Raw genomic sequence first — 26,004 nt, forward strand, 5'->3', positions numbered from 1 at the left:
ACTTGGAAAAAATGGGAGAGGAAACTGTGAGTAAGTAGTATTATGGGTATAAATATTTATAATGATAGATGTTTCTTTTTTTATTTTAAAAAATATTTTACACTTTAAAAAGTTGAATGCTTGTCTAAAAACCCTGGAAGCAGAAAGGAACCATGTATATTCTCAGTTGTCTGATGAAGATAAAATAAAGGAAGAGCTTAAAGGTAATCCATTTATATTTATTTATAGATATTAGTTTTTAAAAGTTATTGCTGCCTTTGTAATAACTGATATCAAGATTAGTTGATTTTAACTTTTAGTAATTGTAATTTTATTGCTTTTAAGCTTTTCAGTTTTGAAGAAGTATGTTGTTTATTTCTGATTATTTGTATTTAAACAACTTAAGATTTTGGCTAGGTTTGTCCTTATTCTATGGTTTATTTTTTAAAAGTGTAAATTAAACATATTCAAATGTGAGTTTTTTAAAAAAAAAAAAACCAAGTAACTAAATATGTAATCTAGTTTCATAAATTTAAATTTTGTCTCCAAACAAAAATGACACAATGCCTTTCAACTTAAATTAATTACAAAATAGTAATTATTGACATTCACGTAAGGCTTTAACAACTTTTTACAAATGAGGAAACTGAAGTTGACTAAGATAAGTGATTTTATGATTTTATGGTCATGTAGTTAGTAAATGTTAGAGGATTTGAATCCATGATTTTCTGACAAGCCTATCATTTTGTTCACCAGCCTGCCCATTTGGAATAGATTTCTAAGAGAAGTGTCATTTCATTTTGTGTATATACATTCTTGCCACACATACAAATGTATACTGCAGTAATTTAGTATTGAAATTGAATGTTTACTAAACCTGTTTAAAACTTGCATAATGTTTTCTATTTCACAAAGCTGACAAACACATGGATCAAATTTCTTCATAATTTTAAAAGTCTGAGGAGGCTTAACAGAGTAGATAATATCTGAAGAGAAAGATTAACTGTGAAAGATGTGGAATCAGTAGGGAGTGTTTCCCAGACATGGTCTGTGTGTGGCCTATGACACAACAAGGTGATGAAAATAGAATACTGAGTTCAAGGAGCAACTAGTTTTTCTCAGATATAAAGTATCTGAAGGAAAGTAATGTGATGATGAGACAAATAGATTTTGAAGTTAGATTTTGCAAAAAGTCTTTAAAGTCAGGTTGAAGAGTTTGGATTTTATCAAAGAGGCAATGGGGAGTAACTGAAAAGTTTTGAGCAGGGAAATAACATGGTAAGATGTGTACCTAAGAAGATTATTTTGATAGTTAAATGGAAAGTGGAGAAACTGGAGGCAGAGACACCATTTAGAAAGTTCAGTGTAATTTGTTTAGGCAAGAAGTGATGACGTCAAAGAGGTTCCTTGAGTACAAATAAAGGGGATGAAAAGAAGAGATGTGGATCTAAAATGGATTGACTATCTAGAGTGGAGAAAAAGAATGACTCCAAATTCCCCCAAATGGGAAGATAATGGTGTCTTACTTTTTGGTGAGGCAACTGGGGTTAAGTGACTTACCTAGAGTCAACAGCTAGTAAGTGTTAAATGTCTGAGGTCAAATTTGAACTCGGGTCCACCCAACTTCAGGGCTAATGCTCTATCCATCGCACCACTTAGCTGCCCCAGATACTGGTGTCCTTAACAGAAAAAACGAAGTTTGGAAGGGGAAGATTATGGGTTCAGTTTTGGACATGTTGAATTTTAAATGCTGACAAGACATTTGAGTAGAAATGGATGCAATTAGTGATGAAAGAATAAGATTAGGGACAGGCTGGATAGATAGATGATAGGTAAAATTATCCACATAAAGATAATAAGTCACAAACTTAACAGAATTTTAGAGTTTAAGGGACCTCAGAGGCCATATCTAACCCATTCTTCAGAATCAAGAATAGCTCGAGAGACTTTGACTTCACTAAAGTTTTAAATGTTCTTTAGCTTTGGGATTTTGCTTATTTGACAGCATAATAATAAACTAGTCAAAAAAGGAATGAAGTTTAATCTGTGATCTATTTTTGATGAAGCTGTTTTGGCTCTTTATATTTGCCACTCCTTTTTCTAGATTTCAGTTGAAATAACAGAAGTGAATAAAATCGCCAAGGGAAAGATTATAGAAAGAGAAGAGGGAACAGGATTGAACCTTGGAAGATAGCCATATTTGATGGGGTATGGATGATCATCTACCATAGGAGCTTTAGAAAGAGTGAGCAGACAGATAGGAAGAGAACTAGGAGAAAACAGTGCTATAGAAGCCCAAGGAAGAGAAATATTTAGAGAAGGGCATGTAAGGCTACCGAGAAGTTAAGAAGAATCTTAATTAAGAAAAGGCCATTAAACTTATTTCATTTAAAATTGTTTTAGTAATAATTTGTTTTGAAACATGTCACTTCTAAACAAAGAAATCTATCTTTGAATAATACTTTCTTTAGGGTTAGGAAACAGGAAAAGGATTAAACTTGTGAATTCATTGATACTTGCCAGATGAGGAAGTGCCTTTTACTTGTGCAAGTTTTCTGCAATTTACAACATTATAGAGTTTTTTAAATGCCAGAATGTGTCAGAGACAAAACTTTAACTCAGGTTTTCCCATGTACAAGACCAGTTCTCTTGTCTATTATACCCTATAAGTATGCAGGGGAAAAAGCATTATATTTGGGCCTGAGGGACTTGGATTCAAAGTCTGGTTCTGCTGATTATTGTCTGTGATCTTGGATAACTTAGCTGTAAAATGAAGGGAATTGATCTAGATTTCCTCTGAAGCCTCTTCCAGGTATTATTCTATGTTCCTATCATCCAGGGTCATCTCCAGTCATCTTGATCTGTATCTTGCCATTGGACCCAGATGGCTCTGGAGGGGGAAGTGGGGCAGGTGATCTTATACAGCACCTCTGTGACTTAAATCCAATTCACTTGCATGTCATAGCATCACCCTGTTGCCATGGTCCTCTTTTAGAATAAAGGACAAGTGACAATGTGTTCCTATTATCTTAATAGGGGGATGGATGATCATCTACTTTCCATGGAGGGAAAAACATTTAAGCAAATTTAATTGAAAAATTGAAACTTATGTTACTTTCTATTTTTTGTAGTTTAGTGTTAGCAAATGGAAACATGTAATGTGAAACCAGCACTGTCCATTATATTTGACATGATTTTGTTGCTGTTTAGTGTTGCTTTCATTCATATTGTATAACTGTTTTTTTTGTATTGTTCTTGTTTCTACTTTGTTCACTTTGTATCATTTCATACAAATCTTTCTTTGTTTTTTAAAATTCTTCATATTTCCCATTCCTTGGAGCAGGTTTCCTGTTATAAAGGACTGATATCCAATATTTTGAAGGAATTGATTGAAATTTTTAAAAAAAGAGCCATTAAAAAAATATATGGTTAAAGATGGAATAGGCAGTTTTCAAAGAAAGAAATCTAGACTATTGACAAATATGAAAAAAAAATGTACTTGCAAATCACTAAAGAAATAAAAATTAAAACAACTCTGAAGTTCTTCTTTATGCCCATCAGATTGGCAAAGTTGTAAAAATTAAAAATGACAATTGCTATAGGTGTACTGATGCATCATTAGTGGAGCTATGAATTGGTCCAGCCATTCTGGAAAGCAATTTGGAACTTTGTCCTGAGAAAGTCATTGAATTGGGCTTACCCTTTGACTCGGCAGTACCATTTCTATGCCTGTATTCCAACGAGATCAAAAGAAACAAAGAAAGGACCCACATATACAAAAAGATTTATATCAATTATTTTGTAGTGAGAAAGAGTGTGCTCATAAATTGAGTATTGGTTGAAAAGGTTATATAGCATTTGAATATAACGGAATATTATTGTGCCATAAGAAATAATGAAAATGATGATTCTGATCCCTGCAATGATTGTAGAATTGAGGAAGCATGCTCCCTGCATCAAAGATAGGTAGTAGATGCAAGATGCTGAGTGAAATAGACATTTCAGATATAGCCAACGTGGAGATTTGTTTTTGCTTAACTGTGTATATTTATTACAAAAGTTTTTTTTTTTTTTTTTTCTTAATGAGGTTGGGGGATAAAGGATGGAAAAGAGAGCAAAGGATAGGGTTGAAGGAAAAAAGAAAAGTATAATTGAACAAGTTTTTGAAATTCAGAAGAGAGCAGCAGATTGGCAATCAGAGAAGTAGAACAGCTTTGAAAGGAACATTTTGAATTTATTATATTATATATTGAATTTGTTATATATAGAGATTCATAGTTTCATTATACAGCTCTCTCTGTTGTGAACATGAAAGAACACATTTTAGTTGATATTTGTTAAGTTTAGAATTTTTAAATGGAAACTTTTTCCCCCCCTGAGGCAATTGGGGTTAAGTGACTTACCCAGGGTCTCACAGCTAGGAAGTGTTAAGTGTCTGAGGCCAGATTTGAACGTAGGCCCTCCTGACATCAGGACTGGAGCTCTAACCACTAAGCCACCTACTCTGGAAACTTTTTTTTCTTAAATAACTAAATAAATGTAAGCACTATTAAATCTGCTTTTGAAATGCTTATCTCTTAAGATTTTAGGACTTTACTTCATTATCATTCACTGTAAGTTGAAAAATATTGGTTAAAAGTAATATAATTAGATTTTTCTAAGTTTCTCAGCACGATTTATTGTGGACAGTTTCTACAGAAAACATTCCAACAGTGTTAATGTTTTCTATGTTGTACTTACACTTTAATTTTTGAGCACTCTCTTTTTTTTTTTGTTTAAGTAAGCATAATCTTTTCTAGATATTTAGCTCCATAGAGAGAGTGTAATCACCTCCTCTGCTTTTAAATATCTTGGGTTACTGTTTATTTCTTTGTGCAAGTATTTATTTGGTTTACACTATTAAGTCTTTAAATTTTGATTTTTCCACAAATTTCACAGGTCAAATTGAAGTTCTTCACACTGAGCAAGTGTCTTTGCAGACTGAAAATGCATATTTTGAAAGTGAGGTGCAAAGGCTTCAGCAAAAACTTAAAGTAATGACTGAATTGTATCAAGAAAATGAAATGAAACTTCATAGGTATTAATAAAATTTTACCTTCCTATTTTTTATTGTTGACAAATAAAACTCAGAAATTTTTGAATATCAAGCTTTTAGCATTCAATTTGATTGAATATTATATAGGCATAATAGTCCTCAATTTATTCTAGAAGTTCATTTGTACATTTTTTTCCATATAAACTGTGTTAGAAATTATACTTATGTTCCCATTCTAATCCAACTAAAATTTATTTAACCCACGATGTAGAAGTATTATTGAGAATCTTTTTGGTGTTTGAATGTTTGAGTGGCTTTAGGTGTTTGAGGAGCTAAATGGGGGCTGCAGTGGCTGGTCAAGTTCAACTATAGTCCCAAAGAAAGGCTTCTATGTGAATAAGATGACATCAGCTTTTTGAATAGGTGGAATTTTTGAAAGTCAAGTATTTAGGTTGGAGACTGCTTTATTTTGTGTCTAGATATGTGTGTATGTTGTGCCTGTGTGTATCTTGTACATATACATAATTTTGGGGGGGAGGGAGAATCTGAGCCTGTAATTTTTTTGATATAGCAAACTCCCAGTGAGGAAGCCTCCTCTACAATCACAGATCCATAATAACTTTGCAACTTAGAGTCTTGGAAAGTTTTACTAGGATTTGAAAGAAATAGCCTTTAAAAATCTACTCTGGCTCTACACAGAGAAGATATAAGCTAGACAAAGAAATGCTTATATTTAGGTCTGTTTTAAGGAGGCTATATAAATTTTTTTGACGTAAATAATGCTCCAAAAATCTAGCTTAAAGATTTTTTTGTTGTTCATTGTGAATTATAGAATTTGAATTTGATTACCAAAGCTTTAAGATTTTTTAAAAAATTTCTTTAAGTTGAGGGGCGGGAAAAGGATCTAATTCTTGGTAGAATTAAAATTTTTTAATTCTTGGTAGAATTAGATTGCCTTTTTTCATAGAAACAATGCTATAAATGTTGTTTGTATATAATTGAAATAGTCATCAATATTTTATATACATTTTAAATAGTATTTGTGATCTGCATAGGGATTTACCAACTTACAAACTTTTAGAATATAAACTGTTCATAAGTTGATGACTGTTCTATAAATATAGTGCATCTTTAGGATACCAAATTATAAGACTAACAAAGCTTTTTAAAATTTTCAATAGCTTTTTTATAGCAGCTTAAAGAGAAAGTCTTTAAAATGGTAAATTCAAAACTTTGTAATTCTGTAATTTGAGGTTGCAACAACTATCCAAGCTAGATAGTGTTTATACAGCTAAGACTTCCAGGAAGTAATTTTCTTTGTAGAAGGGTTGGTGAAACATTGATACAACAAATATTTTTGTTTTTAAGAAAATTGACTGTGGAAGAAAAAGACCGCTTACAGAAAGAGGAGAAACTATCCAAAGCAGGAGAAAAGATTAGTCATGCTTCTGAAGAGCTAAATTCTTACAGGTACTGACAGACCTTACCATTACTTTTTATTTCTTTTTATCTAGTATCTCAACTAAAGAAAACTATTAAAGTGTTTGATTTACAACACAACACCTGAACAATTTTGTTTGGTTACCAGTTATGTGCTTTTAAATTTCTTCCTCTATTTCTTAGTGAATAATCTCCAGAGACTAATTTTTTTGTATTAATAATAAGATTTTTTTTCAATTCACAAAGAAAGTTAATAAAAGGCTTTGAACATCAAATGTCAAATTTAAATTTGATTCTGGAAGTGATAGGGAGCCACTGAAGTGAGTAGGAAATCAACGTAGTCAGACCTATACTTCAAGAAGATCAGTTTGACAACTGAGTGCAAGGTGAACTAGAATAGAGACATAAAGCAGAAAGAATAGTCAGAAGACTATTGCAGTAGTCTAGCTGTGAGGTGGGAAGAGGACTTGCACCAAGCTGGTGGCTGTGCCAGGGGAAAAAAAGACAGGACTTGCTAACAGGTATGGGGAAAGTAAGGAGTCAGGGATGACGTATGGGTGAGGAGCTTGATTTGGAGGTTGGGAATTTTGTGATGTCCTCATCAGAAATAGGGAAGTTAGGAAGTGGGGAGGGTATAAGAAAGATAATTCAGTTTTGGACATGTTGAATTAAAAAGCCCAACGGAATATCCAGTTTGAGACTTCTAATAGGCACTTGGAGATAGAAGACTGATAAGCCGGTCTGAAAATCATTAATATAGAGGTGATAATTGAATTCATGGGAGTTGATAAGATTACCAAGTAACAGAAGGAGAATCATTTTTAAGAAGAATCATTTCTTTCTTTCTTTCTTTCTTTTTTTTTAATCTTTTCCAATACATGCTTTTACAAGAACATTTTTTAAAATTTTTATTTATTTATTTTTTAAATTTTAATAGCCTTTTATTTACAGGTTATATGTATGGGTAACTTTACAGCATTGACAATTGTCAAATCTTTTGTTCCAATTTTTCCTCTCACGAAGAATCATTTCTGACAGTTGATGTTTAGAAAATGAGATTATTTTTTTCCTCTCAAATTTGCATATGCTACCCAGAAATTAATGGATATTTTGGAATTTAAAAAAAAATAAATTCCAAATATCTTGACAATCATTTTCATCTATTATGCTTCTAAATGACCAGAGAATTGCATTTGAATAAAAATTTGTTTTAGTAGACCCATATTATCATTTCTTAAATTTCCAAATAATGATAAAGTAGAATTAGTAGAGAAAGATCATTTTAATTTAAAATTTCTAGAAAATAGTTGTTTCATGTAAGATATGTTTTGCTCATTTCTTACTTGAATAGTTATAGAACTACAGATACTATGGATATTTTAGTCCAAATAATATACTTTGCTATTTTTAAATTTTTTAATAATACATGTCATTATATGTTTACCACACAGAGAAAGAGCCAAGGATCTTGAAGAAGAATTGGAAAGGACTATTCGTTCTTATGAAAGCCAGGTATATGTGGAAGGAAGAAAGATTTTTCCTCTGAATTGATTGAATTAGTATTTCTGTCTTGGGATAGTGTAGTTTAGGCACTACTTACTGTCAGGGAATTTTCTCATGAGTTGGTTGATCGTGACAAGAAATATTTCAAAGATCTATTCAAATATTTCAAAAAATACTAGCTAGCATAATATACCTTCAAAATTACTATGTCTTTTATCTTTCCAGGGAAAATCCAAGAATGGAAAAGGTCAGCTTAACAGATGTCATTACAAAAATATCTAAATGGTGTCATTATGATGTTTATTGAATTGTCTCCCTATTAGACTGATGACTTTTCATTGTCAGACATTAATGTAATATAAAAAAGTCAGCAATATGATAGTTTAAAAGATAGCATTTCATAATTATTTTATGAGAAAGAAAATTTACTATAGAGAAGATTCTTTGGAAGTGAAAGTTCTGTGTTTACATGTTGTAAGTTATATTGACAAATAATTTTTTTAACTTAAAAAAAATTTCTCATTCAGTTATTTCTGAATTCTTTTTTTTTTTTTTTTCCCAGATCACTACTCATGAGAAAAAAGCTCATGATAACTGGGTGAGTTTTAAATTCTAAAATATTTATTTGTCTCCAAAATAATTTTATCATTTTGTAATGTCATGCCTATAACCATGTGAGAAAGTGTTGCAGCCTGTTTTTGAAATTATTAAAAAAAAATTTTTAATGACTGATGATTCTTTTTAGAAGGACCAGTTACTTCTTCATTTACCAAGATGATATTATAAATTAAACTCTTTTGAAAGAGATAGGTCAAGTCAGTAACCATTTATTAAGTGTTTACTAAGGACCTAAGCCATGGAATATAAAGAAACAAAAAAACAATTTCTGCTCAAGGACTTTGTGGTCTCTAGTGGAGACAACATGCAAAAATCTGTGTACAAACAAGATATATACAGAATTAAGTGGAGCTAATCAATATAGGAAAGGCTCTTGTATTAAAGGCCTGAGAAAGACTTGTTATAGGATTTAAGGAATCCAGAGAAGCCAAGGGGTGAAAATGAGAAAGGAGAGAATTCCAGGTAAGGAGGACAAGGAACATTATATTAAAACTGTCTAGCACTGGTAGATTGAGGCTTTTGTGTAAAAACAGCAAGAAGTTTAATGTCAGTGGTAAATCACAGAGTTAAATGAAGTTTACTACAAATTATAAGAAGACTAGAAATATAAGAAGGAGGCCATGTTTAAAAAAAGCCAAATGACTGAAAGGGAAAGAGAGGGGCAGGTAGGTGGAGATGTGTGTAATATAGTCAGACTTTTGCTTTAGGAAGATTACTTTGGCAACTGAGTGCCAGATGGAATGGAGTGGGGGGGGAGACTTGAGGCAGGCTGACCAACAGTATACTAATTTGCCATGAGAATGGTGACCTTGTCAGTGGAGGGCAGGTGTTAATTGACTGTGAGAGGTAAGAGTGAGGAAGTGAGGATGATAGCTAGGTTAAAGCCTAGAAAGCTAGAAGAGTGATGGTGTCTATGACAATAATAGGGAAGTTAGGGAGAGGGGAAAGATAATGAAATCAGTTTTGAATATATGAGTTTATTTATAAGGACATCCAATTTTAGATGTCCAATAAGCAGTTGTGGAGTTATGATATTGGAGGTCGACAGGTCAACATAGAGATGATAATTGAATCCATGGGACCTGATGAAATTACTGGGTGAAATAGTATAAAAGAAGAAGAGGGCCAATACAGAACCCTGGAGGATACTCAGCCTTATAAATCCTGACCTGATTAAAGGTTCAGCCAAGGAGACTGAAATAGAATAATCAGAAAAGAAGAGAGAGAACCAGTAGAATCACATAACAGAATCCTAGAGAGATTTTAAGAAAAGGGTGTGTCAAAAGCAGATGGAAGACAAAAAAAAAAAAAAAAAAAAAAAACGACGATTGAGAAAAAGTCACTAGATTTGGCAGTCAAGAGAAATGGTAACTTTGGAAAGAACAGTTTTATTTGAAAAAGAATCCAGACTGTAGCGTCTAAAAGAAAAGAAGTGAAGGCATTTATTGTAGATAACCTCCAAAGGGCTTAAATAATATTTATGAAGTGTTTAGCACGTTGTCCGGCATATATAGTAAACGTTTAATAAATGCTTGTACCCTTCTCTTATCCTTCCTTCCCCAAAGAGTTTAACTACAAAAGAGAGAAAGACAATATGGGACAATAGGTACTGGATGGGTAGCAGAAGACATCTGGAAAATGTGAAATAAGGGGAAGAAAAGAGAAAGCTCTTATAAATGGCTTCAATTTTTTTCGGTGAAATAAGAGGCAAAGTTTTTGGCAGAATGATTGAAAGAGAGGAGCTTTGGGAAGTTTTAGAAGACTTGAAAAGGTTTAAAAGAGCTGCTGTGGTGAGGGGAATAGTAAGTTGATTAAGGAGGTGTAAAATTATTGCTTTGCTGTATTGAGGACCCAGTTGAAATTATGTAACAGATTTATAGCAGACCCAGCCAAGCATTGTTTTTTGGTTTTATTCAGCAGCACATGAATATGAATAAAGGCCACAAATATTAGGAATAACCCAAAACAGGCTCAGCTGAGAAATATTGGTGGTAAGAGTTACAGAAGCAAGGGAGTGGAGAAAGGATCATTGTGTATAGTTGAAACCACTTCATGAAGGAGTTCAGATGAAGAAGAAAGCAAAGTGTAGCCTGTGCACTTTTGAAGAACTGAAGGGTTAAGGATTAGAGATTATGGTAAGAACTGAGAAAAGGGTTTGGGGTTGCAGTGCTAAGGAAGAGGTAGAATGGTAATAGATTATGATCATGTAAGGAAATTTCAGAGTTCATGAACATGAAAGTTTTGCATTTGTGGATGATGACAGGATTAAGGGTGTGACCATCTTTGTATGTAAAGATGTGAGAGGGAGATAGGTTAGAGGAATGAATAAGTTGAGCTGGGGTTAAACTTTTTTCGGAGGTATTAATATGTATGCAGAAATGAAGATCTGGTGGGAGAAGATAGGTGGCCCATTACTTATGGCTGCTATTTAAAAATGATTTCTGCAGTGATAGAATGTTGGACTAGACATTCTCTAAATTCTTTTTTCTTTTCAGATTCTGTGCTGCTATATAATGAGGGCTAGACTAATCAGTGAAACTTTTCAGTAGATGAGATCATGGCTTTGAAGAATAAAAATTAGTCTTATCATTACTCCTTGCTACTTTCTAGCTACCCATGTTAATGAACTTAAAAAAAAAAAAAAAAGAAAATAACTGCTTTGTGAATAGTTTAATTTTGCCAAATTACAGAATTTTTAAAAATTATAAAATGTTGATATTAAATGTACAGAAAATAAATGCCATTTATTTGAAAAGAACAATGAAATAAGCTTTTTTGTACTTGTTCTTAAGCCCAGGATTTGTACTGTGGAAGATTATTTCCAAGATTATGGGTATATGGAGTACAATATTATTTATACTTTTTATTTTATATAAACTTGAGTCTTAACTTCTCATAAAATAAGTGACCTTTTATGTCTTAAGTTATGTTCATTTTGTTAATATAGATTTATATTTAGTAATTTGTTGAATATTCACAACTGAACATACATTTAAAGTTATATGTAAAAAGCCTGAAAAATATAAATTAATACACTTATTTAACAAACATTTATTAAGTGCTTGTTGTTTACAAGGCATTGTGCCTTAAGGAACTGAAGGTACATAAGAAAGAGGGAGATGATTGATGCCACAAGAAAACTTTAGAAAACACAGAAGTACACAAGATCCAAAGTATAGATAGTAAGAGAGAAGATGTAGTAAGAGACTTAAGCAAGTAGGAGGGAATTAACTCATTTTGGTGTGGAGAGGAGGAAAATAAAATAGAAAAAAAAAATGAAAACATTGAGAAGCTTACTGATATAAGGAAGAGTGTTGGTGGGATTCATATTTGATGGTCTCTGTTTTGTCAAAAACATAACTGATTACAGAATTTTTATTCTGGTTTAATTTAAATATAACATCAGTATTTTGTTGCTTCAAATTATATAATGAAAATATTTTATAAATGGAGGCAATTATAGGTAGATAACCCCCCCTCTTTTTTTTTTTTTGAGGCAATTGAGGTTAAGTGACTTGCCCAGGGTCACACAGCTAGGAAGTGTTAAAGTGTCTGAGGTCACATTTGAATTCAAGTCTTCCTGAGACTTCAGGGCTGGTGCTCTATCCACTGCGCCATCTAGCTGCCACCAGATAAAAAAGTTTAAACTAAACTTTTACACTTTATACTTAAAATGAGAGGTATCTGTATAAGCACATGTGATGTTAACTCTGCCATTGTCATGAAATGTGTGTGTCTAGATTGTATTTTTTACAACTAACCATAACAATAATGATAACTGGTATTTATATTGTACTTTAAAGTTTACAAAGTGTGCCACATATATTATTGCATTTGAGCCTCACAACAATCCTATGAGGTAAATAATAATACAGGTGTTATTAACTCCATTTTACTTATGAGGTTCAGAGAGATTAAATGTTTAAAGCCATTGTTGCATAACTGGTAAGCAGAAGCTAGATCTTCCTGTTCCTCAAGTTCAACATTCTCTCCAATACATTTAATGTATTTATTTAAAATTTTTTTACTTTTCCCAAGTTGTCAGCCCGAGCTGCTGAAAGACATCTCAGTGACTTAAAAAAAGAAAATGCTCACAACAGACAGAAGTAAGTACTTTGCTTATTACATTCAGATAACTTATTTTGTTAATAACTGAGGCTTCCAAGTCAGAATCTAGAGTCAGAATAGCAGCTGAAGCAGCTACAGTATTCAGTGTTTGCAGAAAGAATAAAAAGAAAATGGTGAAGAAGATATTGAAGAATCCTTGATTGATCTTAAGGCTTCTCTCTCATATAATCTTTGATAGTAATCATTTTTAGACATATTTCTGGTAAAGCTAAAGTTGTGTCCCACATAGTTGTTGAATCTAATATGAATCGCTCAGTTCTTATAATAAACACTATAAGGCAGATAGATTCAAAAAGAAATGATCCAAAATGGAACTTGGCAAATAATAAATGTTCAGAATACAGGCTTCTCTTGATGGCTTAGTATGATCCATATAGTTTTTGTCATTCAACAAAATAACAAGATGAATGGAAACTCATTCCAACTTATAGTAGTTTCTCAAAATACTTTGGAGATATTTAGTCCCAAGATATTATTTCTAACATGTCCATGGTTACATCAGTACAAGAAATCCTCAGAGTAATGCTTTGGAAATGGAAAATCTTCAAGAAAACCAGAGGAAACTTTCAAAATTAGAAAACAAAGTTCTGAAGAATACTTATTTTCAGATGTTCTTATTATGATCTTGATACATTATTAACAAGAATGGGACACTGAATTTTTGAGAGTTGTTCATCTCAAACAACCACAAATTCTAATTGAGATTGTAAATCCAGTAGAAATGAGCTTAACCATAATGTGGAAATCCTTGAATCTTGATGTAGTTAAAGTCAAAGTATGATTCTTTGAAGAAATCAAGAACATCTGAATATAGGATTAGACATGGGAGAATTTGTTTCTAGTGTAGTTTTGCCTATCTGTGGGATTCAGGTCAAAATAGTTCCTTTCCTTGGGTTTCATTTGTCTCATTTGTAAAGTGAGTGCTTGCTTTGAATGTCCTATAAGATTTCTGTTGTAAATTGAACCTTCCAGGTTCCCTTTTTTTCCCTATCTGTCCTACACGTTGTCAGTCACTTCAGAGAAGTTGTTCCTTCCCTAAAGTGCTATGCTTGTAAAAGGGAAAAATTAAGTACTGGATAGTAGCATTTGTCTTGAAATTATGGATGTTGTGTCTTTAATGGATAACTGAGAGATGTTCTTCTTTCTTTGCAGATTGACTGAAACAGAATTTAAATGTGACCTTTTAGAAAAAGATCCTTATGCCTTTGATGTACTAAATAGATCCTTTGGCAGAGGTACTGTTTTTTTCTTTACTTTTCAATATATTTTACTTTATAAAGTTAACTGGTTCATATTAGCATAAATGTGATACAATTATTGATAAGCTTATACATACCCTTTTTTATGAGTCTTTAGGCATAGCTTCACTATCCATAATAATGTATGCTTTCTAAATCTCAAAGAGGTTTTATAAGAGGATATAATTTTATTTCTTAAGGTCCTAGAATGTAAAGTATTGAAAAGACATATCACTATGATTATTTATATATTATGTCTGCTTTGGAATGTTTTTATTTTGAAGAATGATGGCAGTTTAGATATTTATTTTATAATTTTATTCATTATGTATTGCTTTCTTATTTATTCGGTGTATATTATTTCTTGTGGTAGATTATATAATCAAACTATTCTAAGTCATTTCTTTTAAATACTTTTTGCTTAATTAAAATTAATTACTGCCCATGGAAATGAAAAAAATTATTTTCACATAGGCTAAATCTCATTTTAATAAGCTTAAAGATATATCAAAATCTAAATTTCAATAAAAGATATATATTGTTATTGTACTTAGTAAAAGTACATTGTTTGTTAGTATTTGTTAATATAATATGGTAAGATTACTCTTGCAAACAAATTCCTAGCATGGCAGTGAAAGGGTGTTTTTATAAAGGAAGAATGCTTTGCTTCTAAAGCAGTGGTCCCTAAGAGGGTAAATAACTTTTTTGTCCTTCTGCTTTTACCTGCATTTGAATATAATACAAAATGTTGCTAATAGAATTTGATGTGCTTTTTAAATTTGTATTTGTGATGTTTTAGAGGATTGTTGTTTTCTCTCTTTTTCTTTTTGGTAAATATTTCCTAAAGTTAATTAGGCTTAAATAAGTTTGACTAGTCATCAGGTAAAATTAACTACAAGTTATTTTATGAATTGCCAGCTACACTGGTAATAATAATGTTAGGAGTTAACATTTATATAGGATTTTGTTTGCAAAATGCATTATATACATTGTCACATATGAACCCTTAAAAACCTTTTGAGGTGGGTCAGACAAGTAGTTATCCCTAATTTTCAGATGAAAAAAACTGAGGCTCACTGGGGTTTAATGGATTGCTTATTTTGTTATACAAGTAATGTCAAAGGTGGGATTTGAACCTAGAATTTCCTTCTTCAAGACATGTAATGCAGAATAGGTGTTTCAATTCACTACCCTACAAAACCTGAAATCTCTTTAAAACAATTTAACAGCTTTTCACAGCTTGTTTCATCAACAGAACTGAGCCTTATTGTTTTACAGTTCCAGAAGTTGGAGCTAGAGCAAACAGCCAAGGTCATTAAAAATTTTTAAATAAAACTCTAAAACATCACTAATCCCCTACTGAACAGTTATTGAAATAATTTTACCAAAAATGATATCTGTTAAATAGATTCATCAATAAATGTACCGGAACATAAGAATACCTCTTAAATATAGGATTTTTCATTCAAATTAATTCTGTCCATATTAACAAAGCAATGCCCTTAGACTAGCACATGATAATATCTTTATTATATAGAATAAATGTTTTAAATGGTACTCATCAAAATGGGATTCTACCTATGTCCAGTATAGTTAACTGAAATTGAATTTAAATATGTTGTTTTAATTATTCCAGAGCATTCCCCATATGGACCCTCACCAATGGGTCGGCCTTCACCAGAAATGAGAGCTTTTCTCTCCCCTCCAACTTTGTTGGAGGGTCCACTCAGAATTTCACCTTTGCTTCCAGGGGGAGGAGGAAGAGGTATATTGCTTAAACATGTTTATTACTCTGGATTTTTCCATTCCTTTCTTCATCCCAACTTACCTTAAAAATGAACTGTATTATAAATATTTGAAAAATACAGGCAGTCCTATGATTTACAGTGGGTTATATTCTTGGGGAAAGGGTCATTAAATCTGGCTGATCTGAGTTTAAGCTTATTTTCCTAGGGGAAAAAACAAAATTATGTGACACATTTACACTCCTGATCCTGAGACTTGAGTCTCAACTTTTTATGGAAATGACCAAACAACTATTTTTAGCCATGCTATTTAACCATCAGTTTAGTTATAAATGCTATATTCTCTATAGTCTAAAGCATTCTAGAATATTATTAATCAAGGAAACATAGTTACCAAATCATACATTTGTTTTTTTAATATAGTATAATCTATAGAGTTCTTACACTCTTCATAATTATTGTTTTATTTTTGCTGTCAACAAAATGAGAATAAACCTTCATTAGAATCATAGAGAGATCTTGACAAGCATCTTTAAAGAATGTTTAGGGCTAATTTAATTGTTTGATAAAGAACTGATCCAAGTATATGTGTTTGGGTCCCTGTGATAAGCATAAGTATTAGAAAATAAGCGGTGGGTTGGTTATGGGATTTTTTTGGGGGGGTTTTTTTGGTGTATGTGTGCCTTGAAAATACCTGCTTTCTTGAATTGCCATGCCATGCCAATACTAATAGTTTTATTTTGTACCCTGATTTTGCATAGTGCATACATACTTTTAAGTGCATCAAAAAAAACCCTACTTGATCTGTGTAGAGGATAGGGAAGGACTATGACTCTCCTAGGCTGAAACTGATAGGTGAGAGACTATATTATGTGGATCCTATCAAAAAGGCAGACTGCCTCAGGGATTTGTTACTTTATCTAATTGTAAGTACTGTATGTATTATTAATGGTACAAGTGGTTGAATGCCATGAATTCAGATCACTGGAAGTTGACTCACAGTAAATTGTGGACTGTCTGTAATCAGCTGAATATTTAGAATGAAAAAAAATCAATTAAGTACCTTTGATTTCTCTCCTCCTTAAATAACTTCTATGATATAAATTCTAAAGATGTTACGTGTAGATGTATGAGTGTTATAATAACCATAGAAATTATAGGTAAGGTTAAAAAGGACTAAAGCCCATCTTTTTTTGCTCTTATCAATCTTTAAAAATGTTTCTAAACATATTTGTTCTTGGTTTCCATCTAAGGAACTGGTGAAGTATCTTCCCTTCATTTTACTGTCTTTCTTATTTTATTTTTGTCCTTTTTTTGTTGTTGTTGTTTTGTTTTGATGAAGGGAAGAATTTGGGACATGTATTTTAACAAGGATGGGGTTCATTTAACTCGTGGCATATAGTAGGCACTCAATATTTGATTGCTTTAGAAATATTTGCTCTTGTGTGTATTTATAATGTTTACTTATACATAAGTAGCTAAATATTTAAACGTAAAATTTACAGTTTTTTACTTTTAACTTTCTAAAGATTTAACTAGTTAACCCAAAATAGGGATAGACTAAATTATTTAATCCTAAAGGATGATGGGAAAAAGAACAAATCATAAAGAATTGATAGATAATTTCATTAAAGACAATGACAAAACATCAAAAGTTATGGCATGCAATCAGAGAGGTCCTTAAAGAAAGATTTTATATTGTTAAATCCACTAACAAAAGAAAACTGGAACAGATCAAAAAATGAGGCATACACAAAAATTTTAAATAATCAACATGTTATTTTTTTAAAAAATAACCTGAAGATCAAGAGAAGATAAAATACAAAATACAAAAACCCCAAATGATCATAAATAAAAATGAAGAGCTTAAAAAAAAACAAAACAACTATTAATACAATAGGATCAGTAGCTAATCCAATAATAAAAAAAATTCACAACTGAAGACAAAATAAATGAAATTATCAGAAATTATTTTGCCTAGTTACATGCCAATAAAATTTATAAATAGATGAATAGTTACAAAAATATAAAATATCCATATTAAAAAAAGCAGTAGAGGAGTGAAGTAACCCAGTTTCAGAAAAAGAAAATAGTCCCAAAGGAAGAAAAACCCTACAAGCCAGATGGTACAGGTAAATTCTTTCAAACATTCAAAGAACCATTAGTTACAATATACCTAAATTGTTTACAAAATGAGGGGAAGGAAGGATGCTATTCGATTCCTTCTTTGAGACAAATATGGTCTTGATCCCTAAATGAAGGAGAAAAGAAACACTATAGGCTTATGTCCCTAGTTAATATTAGTATAAAAATATTGAATATAAGTTGAGAGTATGAAAGCATATTTAAAAGATTATATAATTGTGAACAAGTTGGATTTATACCAAGAATATATACCATACTGGTTCAGTATTAGAAAAGCTATTAATATCAAAGCATATTACTAAAAACAATAAAAATAACTTTGTGTGATTTATATTTACATGATCTATATCTGTAGATTCAGAAAGGATTTGATGAAATATAGTACTCCTTTTTGTTTTTAATTTTTTTGCAAACAAGAAATAAAATTAATATTTCCATATACATTATAGAATAGGAGGGGAATATATAAGAAATTCAATATCTACTATGAAAAGTTTAATTTTCTTTTTAAATTTATAATATATTCAACATGTAACTTTCAAAACCATCCTACTTCTCTGGAATTTCTTGTGATTTCCCTTCTGTTCTCATTAAAAAAAAAAATTCTGTCTCAAGCTGCCTGTCCCTGTCTGCTATTTTAACCTCATCTCCACCTTTACTAGTTGAAAAGCAAATTCCTTGAAATAGATTTGCATAGTCAAACACAATAAATTCCCACGTTGGATATAGCCAAAAACAGATGTTTTATTCTGCATCTTGAGTAGATCTCCTCTGTCAGGATTACTATTACTGACATGCAGTGGTATACTGGTAAATATTCAATAATAGCTCTCTGGAAAATGTATTCAGGTTATACTTTTAAGTGTAATCTGCATAATTTACCTTTTTTTCCATCATCTTCTTAAGTCTAGACAATTAACTAAACAATAAATCAACGTCTGATTTATAGGTGCTTGCAATTTCTGAGGTGCAAATATTCACACTGAAAATTGAACAATTGGCTTTTTTGGCCTGGATTAACTCCTAGCATATTCGTGCAGCACAGTTTTCATCATTCAAAAACTCTAGAATGGGGAATGTTAATTACATTAACTACAGTTCTTAACTCAGTTATTTTTTTTTTCCATCATTGTTATATAAATTGTTTTTCTGGTTAGTCTCATTTCACTCTCTATCAGTTCATGAAAATCTCCCCAGCTTTCTCTGAAACTACACTTTTCTTCATTTCTTAAGGTAAAATCATAGAATAATTTATTCAACCATTCCTCAATTGATACCCTTACCCCATTTCCTTTCCCACTCCTCTCTGGAACTTCCCTTGGGATAATGAACTTTAATACTTTAGTGTGAGAAAGTTTCCTGGGGGCACTAAAAATTCAGTGCCTTGTCCAGTTAGTATGTGTCAGAGACAGGACCTAGGTTTTCTTGACTTTAAAGGTAGCCCTCTGGCTACCATTCAGTATTTATGTTAGAACATAAAATATTTCATTTTAATTTTTCCTATGAACTTGGATATTAAATACATTAGATTTTTTTTTTAACCAAAGTATTTGAATTTATGCTTTTGTAAGCATATGAACATGTTTGAGTGAAACATTTTCTTTTAAATGTTCTCAAATTGTTAAGGGTGGATTTGATTTTTGGAAACAACCAAAAGTCATTTGGAATCAAATCTGATGAATAAGGCAGATGGTAAAGCTTGGCATTAGTTTTTTGTGGGGAGGGAGAAGAAAAAGGTATGTGACTAATATAAAGACATGAATTTTTGTCCTGTGCTGCTGTGATTTTTTTTTTTTTGCATGACGCACACAGCTCCTCTTAAAAAGGAATTTCAAAAATATTTTAAAAGCATGACAGAATTAACTTTTAGAGGATGTTGTGTAGCCTCCCATGGTTGGCAAACTTTAAAAACCAGTCTCACTAGTTTTATATCCATATCTTAAAACAGAATTTATTTTTATAAAAAATCTTTACTTTGTAATTTCATTTTTAATCTTCAGATTACTTTATAAGTTGAATGTATACATTGATTTTGTTTATAAATCTTTAAAAAATAGCCCAAAACAGCATCCTGAAAATTATTTTATCAAACATAAGTTTCTGTATCTTGTAAATTTTTTTATAATTGTCCTAACAACTCAAAATTGATTTAGTATACCCTTCCAGTGAAGTTCAGTGTTTAAATTCAATGGAACTAATTCTTTGTGTTTACATAAAACATTATTTCATTTATTTCTCTAGGTTCAAGAGGACCAGGACATCCTCTGGAATATCAGAGTACTAATGAGAGAGGGGAATTATCTGATCCCCACAGAGCACTTTCAGACACGGGGTCTCTGTCACCTCCATGGGATAGAGATCGCAGAATGATTATTCCTCATTCAGGTATGTAAATTTGACCGAGAGTCTAAGAAGCAGTTAGCGTGGACGCTCTACCTCATTAGAAGGCACTGGTACAAAAGGAAGGGAAATTATTATTTAATAATAATACAATAATTTATAATTATTCACATGATACAGTGTCCCTTATTTAACAAACAAAGGTTTAACACAGCATTCCTTGAAATAGTTGAGTCCTTATAAACTCATTTCATGTTATCATGTATTATAGTATAAAGAATGCTACTGAGAGTCAAGCTTTTTGGTGTTTAGCCATTATTCTGACATTGTTATACTTCAGTCAGATCAGCCTCTCTGCTTTGGCTTCTTTTAGTTATAAAATTAGAAGTGTAGATTAGATCCTTTTCAACTACAAAAGTCAAGGAATTACATTTCAACAATCACAGCTGTTACATAAAAGCACACTAGTACAGAAAATTTTTTATTAAAAAATGTGCTTTGGGACAGTTAGTGCAGTGCTGAACCCAAAGTCAGGAGGACTTGAGTTCAAATCCAGTCTCAGACACTTAACATTTACTGTGTCACCCTAGGCAAGTCACTTAATTCTAATTGCCTGGGGAAAAAAACAAACAAAAATCTTCCCCTAGCCCCTCAAAAAAAAAAAAATACAGTACAAAAATATGCTTCTTTAAGATCCCAAAAGAAATCTATATTGACATTGTATCCAGTCCAAAAAAAGAGAATCATTATAGTTAATTTTCAAATTATAAGAAGCAAATCAGTCTTTATAAGCAGGACAGCAGTGTTATATGTTTTCTCTTGTTTCTAGTATAAGTTTGCACTGTGTTTCTTTATAATTTAAGTTATGTTTATATAGAGCAGTATAGAAATTATGTTTGTAATTTTCAAAGTTTACTAGGTTGAGAACATTTTACTTTTTATTTTATTTTATTTATTTATTTATTTTTTTAGTTCTTTACCTATTTGATGTATTGAGTATTGAAGATTTTTTTTCTTCAACAGGATTTTCAAGCAGGAGTTAATAAAGTTAGGTGCTGTTAGTCTTAATTTTTTCTGATTGATTTCTGGCAAATTCAGAGAAAATGGAAAATAATTCTTCCTATATATATTGACTATTGGTATGTGATTCAGCATATGATTCAGTTTTTTCCTTTTCCTTCTTTCTTACAATATATTATTTTTCTCATGTAGACACCCACACACACAGTCAAACATGTATAACATGCGGTACTTGTAGAAATTATTGACCTGGAAGGAATACTTTTCATGAAAATGTAGAGAAGAAAAGTAGTGCCATATCTTTAACAGATATAGGGAGGTTAGTTTATTGGTGTTAAGGAATATTTGCTTTCCAGCTCTACATCTGACCTTGTCTCTCATTCTAGCTCTAGAAACTTATCTCTTTAAAAAAAAAAAAAAAAAAAAAAAAAAAAAAAAAAAAAAAAAAAAAAAAAAAAAGACTAAGGAGGAAAGTATTCCTGTACTTAAAAAAAAAAAAAACTACATGGTGATTCCTCTTACCTGTCATCCTTTCTGCATTTTGCACATGAAAATGTGTTTAATAAATTAAAAATAACAAAAAAAAAAAAATAGAATAAAATAAAAATAGAGGACTTTTTTTCCCCTAAGTTCTTTAGTATATTTAATAGCATTGTATTAATCAAAAGCTTTTTCTGCATATGTTGAGATAATCCTGTGATTTCTATTGGTTTTGTTTTTGATATGATCAATTATGCCAATAGTTTTGTGATTATTAAACCAGTCCTGAATTAATGGTATAAATTCATCTGGTCATTGTGTATGATCCTTGTGATATACTGCTGTAATTTCTTAGCTAGTATTTCATTAAAAATTTTTACATCAATATTTATTAGGGAAATTGGTCTAGAATTTTCTTTCTCTGTTTTGACATTTCCTGATTTTAGGTATCAGCAACATGTTTGTGTCATTAAAAAAAAAATGGTAGGACTCCTTCTTTGTCTATTTTACCAAATAGTTTATCTTCTATTGAAGTTGGTTGTTCTTTTAAATGTTTGGTAATGTTCTCTTGTGAAGGCACCCTTCTTTTTCATCTCTTCATTTTTCTTTAAATCATCCCAACAAAACCAAATCATATTGGTGTCCATTGTCTTTGCAGACTTCTTCTCTTCTAACATAGGAATATAAACAGTTTAAATTTACTGTCTTAAAGAGAGCTTTTTTCCAAAGACTTTTGAGTGATTATAGATTTCATTTAGGAGGTTCTAATATTCTTGAACATGATACGATCAGTATATGTTATCCACAAATGGAAACATTTGGAAGATATCTCAGTCTATAAAGAATCCCTTCTTGATTTGGACTGTATGATAAGTCGCTAACAATGGTAAACAATTTTTCTGATTAATATCTCACTTGATATGATGTTGAAAAGTAGCATAGTGTAGATAGGGCACTGGATTTGAAATCAAATCTTGAACTAGCTACGTGAACTGGGCAAGTCAGTTCTTCAATGTCCTTATTAGTAAAATGAGGTTTATAAGGTCCCTTACACCTGTAAATGGATGAAAGTACTTCTATAAATACTTTTTATAAAGGATATCTTCTGTCATTGATTTTCTTAGAATATTTGCTTAAATATGGTATAATAATATGTCGAGTTTAGTAACTTATCTATTATTTTTCAACATAGTTTTATAGAATATTACAGCTTCACCAATCAAATAGCATTTACCTTTTAGCATTTACCGTTTTATCTTTTGCCAGGAATGAAGTAAATGCAGTTTTAATTTGCCTTTTCAATTAGTAATTTGGAGCAAACTTTTTATATGGCAATTAATATTTTTTTTGAAAACCTTTTTTTGCTTTCTTTAATCACTTATCCTGGGGATATCCTCTTATTTACTTGATTGAATATTCTATTCTACTTTGATTACAGATTTTTTTCCCTAGGAACCATCATCTTATTCTAACTGCATTAACTTTGTTCATACAAAATTTTAAATTCTGTATACTAAAATGTCTATTCTAAATCTTATGATAACCTCTAAATATTCATCAAATATAATTGAAAATCCTCTATTTCATTGAATGTCTATCTTTTCCCCTGAAAGATAGTGCTTAGTTTTTCTGGGCAGTTGATTCTTGGCTGCAGTTCAAGCTCCTTTACCCTCCAGAATATCATATTCCACTCTTTGATCCTTTAAATTAGGTCCTGGGTAATCCTGATTGTGGCTTCTTGATATTTGAATTGTTTCTTTCTGGCTGCTTGCAGCAATTTTCTCTTTGTTCTGATAATTTTGGAATTTAGCTACAACATTCCTTGGAGTTTTCATTTTGGGGTCTCTTTCAGGGGATGATTGGTTTTCAATTGATTTAATTGATTGGATTTCAATGGCTATTTTATCTTCTGGTTCTAGGATATCAGGGCAGTTTTCCTTTATGATTTCTTGAAAGATGTTGTTGAGGCCCTTTTTTTTTAAAAAAAAAAAATCATGGTTTTCAGGTTGTCCAATAATTCTTAGATTGTCTCTTCTGGATTTATTTTCTAAATCAGTTGTTTTTCCAGTTAGGTATTTTACATTTCCTTCTATATCTATAAATGTGTATATATCTATAGATATATATGTATCTATAGATATATACATATATATATGTATATGTATATAAATATATACATATTTATAGTTATGTACAGATAACTATACATAGTTATACAGTTATCTTACTGCACAAGAAAAGTCAGATCAAGAAGGAAAAAAATTGAGAAAGAAAATCAAATTAAGCAAACAATAACAGAAAGAGTGAAAATTCTATGTTGTGGTCCACACTCAGTTCCCACAGTCCTCTCTCTAGGGTAGACGGTTCTCTTCCTCACTGAACAATTGAACTGGTTTGAATCATCTCATTGTTGAAGAGAGCCATGTCCATCAGAATTGATCATCATATAGTCTTGTTGTCGCCATGTGTTATGATCTGGTTCTGCGCTAAATGCATTTTCTAAAAACAAACTGTGACTACGAGTTGGTAATGGGAAACACTGGGGTTCATGAAACAATAGAATTAGAGTAGATAATCACAGAATATCCTTATTGAACTTAAAGGGAGCAGCTACTATCTAGGGAATCATTTTGCAAAAATGAGATTTGGGAAAGTTACATAAAGTTACATTTCTGTATAGTCCATGAGTATTTGATCTCCTTTTTCTATTCCTAAATCATATTTTTCAACATATTTTTGCCACCCTTTCCTATGCCCAGCTTTGCATTGAAATTGCTAAGTATCTAATTTGGAAGAACACATCAAATTTATCTTAAGTTGGTGCATAAGGTTGCAACCATTTTCATGGTATACATTTTGCAAATGCTTATCGTGAACATGGCAATACAAGGCAACCAAATGCCCCATGAAATTGCATTTCTTATTATGTTCAGATGTACAGTAAAAATCAATTCTGCCAGCTTATATCAGACTAGTTAGTGAGAATCTATGAGTGGAGCAGGAGGACCCAAGTTCAAATTTGGCCTTAAGACACTTAACACTTCCTAGCTGTGTAACCCTGGGCAAGTCACTTAACCCCAATTGCCTCAGCCAAAAAAAAAAAAAAAAAATCTATGAACTATCTATCTATTTTAGTTTCTAGTTGTAATCTCCTTTCATCTTCTGTTTTTATAGCAAAAATGTCAAGTTCAGGGCATCCAGTACATATCTTGTACACACCTTGCTCATTGGACAAGGATTTAGTATTTAGACTATCACCATCTCTACGATGGGAAGGAGGCTGCCTAAGCCATTTTGCCTCTACTTTGTAAGGGCCAGAACTCTGGAGAAGTATACTTGAAACAAGGTGTTAACTCAGTGGAATTGATGAGATGATGATTCTCTAGTTCACACATATACTTAGTATGATGATGGAATGGTTTTCTAGTTCACACATATTCAGTATGCTGTAATGATGTAATTGTAATAGGGTATTTCTTTAAGGGCTGAGAAGAACTAGAAATGAGACATTCCATCTTTGACTGTCCTCCTGGTGGCTCTCCTGCCTCCTGCACTCCTCAAAACTGGGTCTGACTGTGAAGGAGACAATAAAGACCCTAGAGGCTATTCCTGACTATCTTCATGCTAACTATCCTGCTGAGACCAAAGGCCTGTCTGGAGGACCCCCAGAAAGCTAGCCTGGACATTACATTTTTTCATATCCGGGGTTACCCACTAGTATTTATCTTTACACTAATTAACTAGGTTGGTTCTTGGAAAACCAGATGTAGGTTGTTACTGGTTGTTGAAGCCTTGCCAGTTTGGCAGAACCTCATAGATAACTTGAAGGCTGACACAGCCTGCAAGAACCCTGAGCCCTCTTCACCCTCTGATCAGGTATCCAGTGTTAGCCACAGCTGTCTCTAATTTGCTTGAATTCTTGAGGCATTGTGTTTTCTCCTAGGAGCTTACAGATTCTCTCATTGACTCTCCAGGTATTGGAGACATTATATCCATTCTCTCCCTCCCAATCTTAATGTTAGCCCTCGGCACTATAGTAGTGTGAGTTCTTTTCCTACTTTTCCCTTTGCTCTTTTGTTGTATCTTCTTTCTTCAGTTTGCCCATAAATAGGGTTGTTGGCACAGTGTAGAAATAAAAAAAATACTGTGGAAATAAGAAACAATTTATTAGCAAGTATTAATAAACATGATCTCATTTTTATTAATAGAACTCTGATTATTAAGCTGTAGACTCATTGTTGGCTTATAGTTATTAGTTTAGTTAATATATAGTTTAGGTAAAAGTAACATCATACTTCTGGCACCAGTATAATTTCCACAATTTCATGTACTT

General features: G+C 31.7%; 1 protein-coding gene across 7 annotated transcripts in view; it reads left to right on the forward strand.

The window, feature by feature from the left end:
- MIA2 (MIA SH3 domain ER export factor 2) overlaps positions 1–26,004 on the forward strand; it is a 129,163-nt gene that overhangs the window by 95,998 nt on the left and 7,161 nt on the right. For 5 of the 7 annotated variants that reach the window (XM_031952963.1, XM_031952959.1, XM_031952958.1 and 2 more), the window contains 9 exons: positions 113–203; positions 4,918–5,056; positions 6,383–6,484; positions 7,906–7,966; positions 8,520–8,555; positions 12,614–12,681; positions 13,856–13,938; positions 15,578–15,706; positions 20,073–20,216. In XM_031952963.1, the coding sequence (XP_031808823.1) occupies positions 113–203; positions 4,918–5,056; positions 6,383–6,484; positions 7,906–7,966; positions 8,520–8,555; positions 12,614–12,681; positions 13,856–13,938; positions 15,578–15,706; positions 20,073–20,216 (853 nt within the window). The remainder of the gene's footprint in view (positions 1–112; positions 204–4,917; positions 5,057–6,382; positions 6,485–7,905; positions 7,967–8,519; positions 8,556–12,613; positions 12,682–13,855; positions 13,939–15,577; positions 15,707–20,072; positions 20,217–26,004) is intronic. The other 2 variants (XM_031952961.1, XM_031952962.1) reach the window with 1 other exon arrangement.

The sequence above is a fragment of the Sarcophilus harrisii genome, chromosome 2 (genome assembly GCF_902635505.1).
Source record: "Sarcophilus harrisii chromosome 2, mSarHar1.11, whole genome shotgun sequence".
Lineage (NCBI taxonomy): Eukaryota > Metazoa > Chordata > Mammalia > Dasyuromorphia > Dasyuridae > Sarcophilus > Sarcophilus harrisii.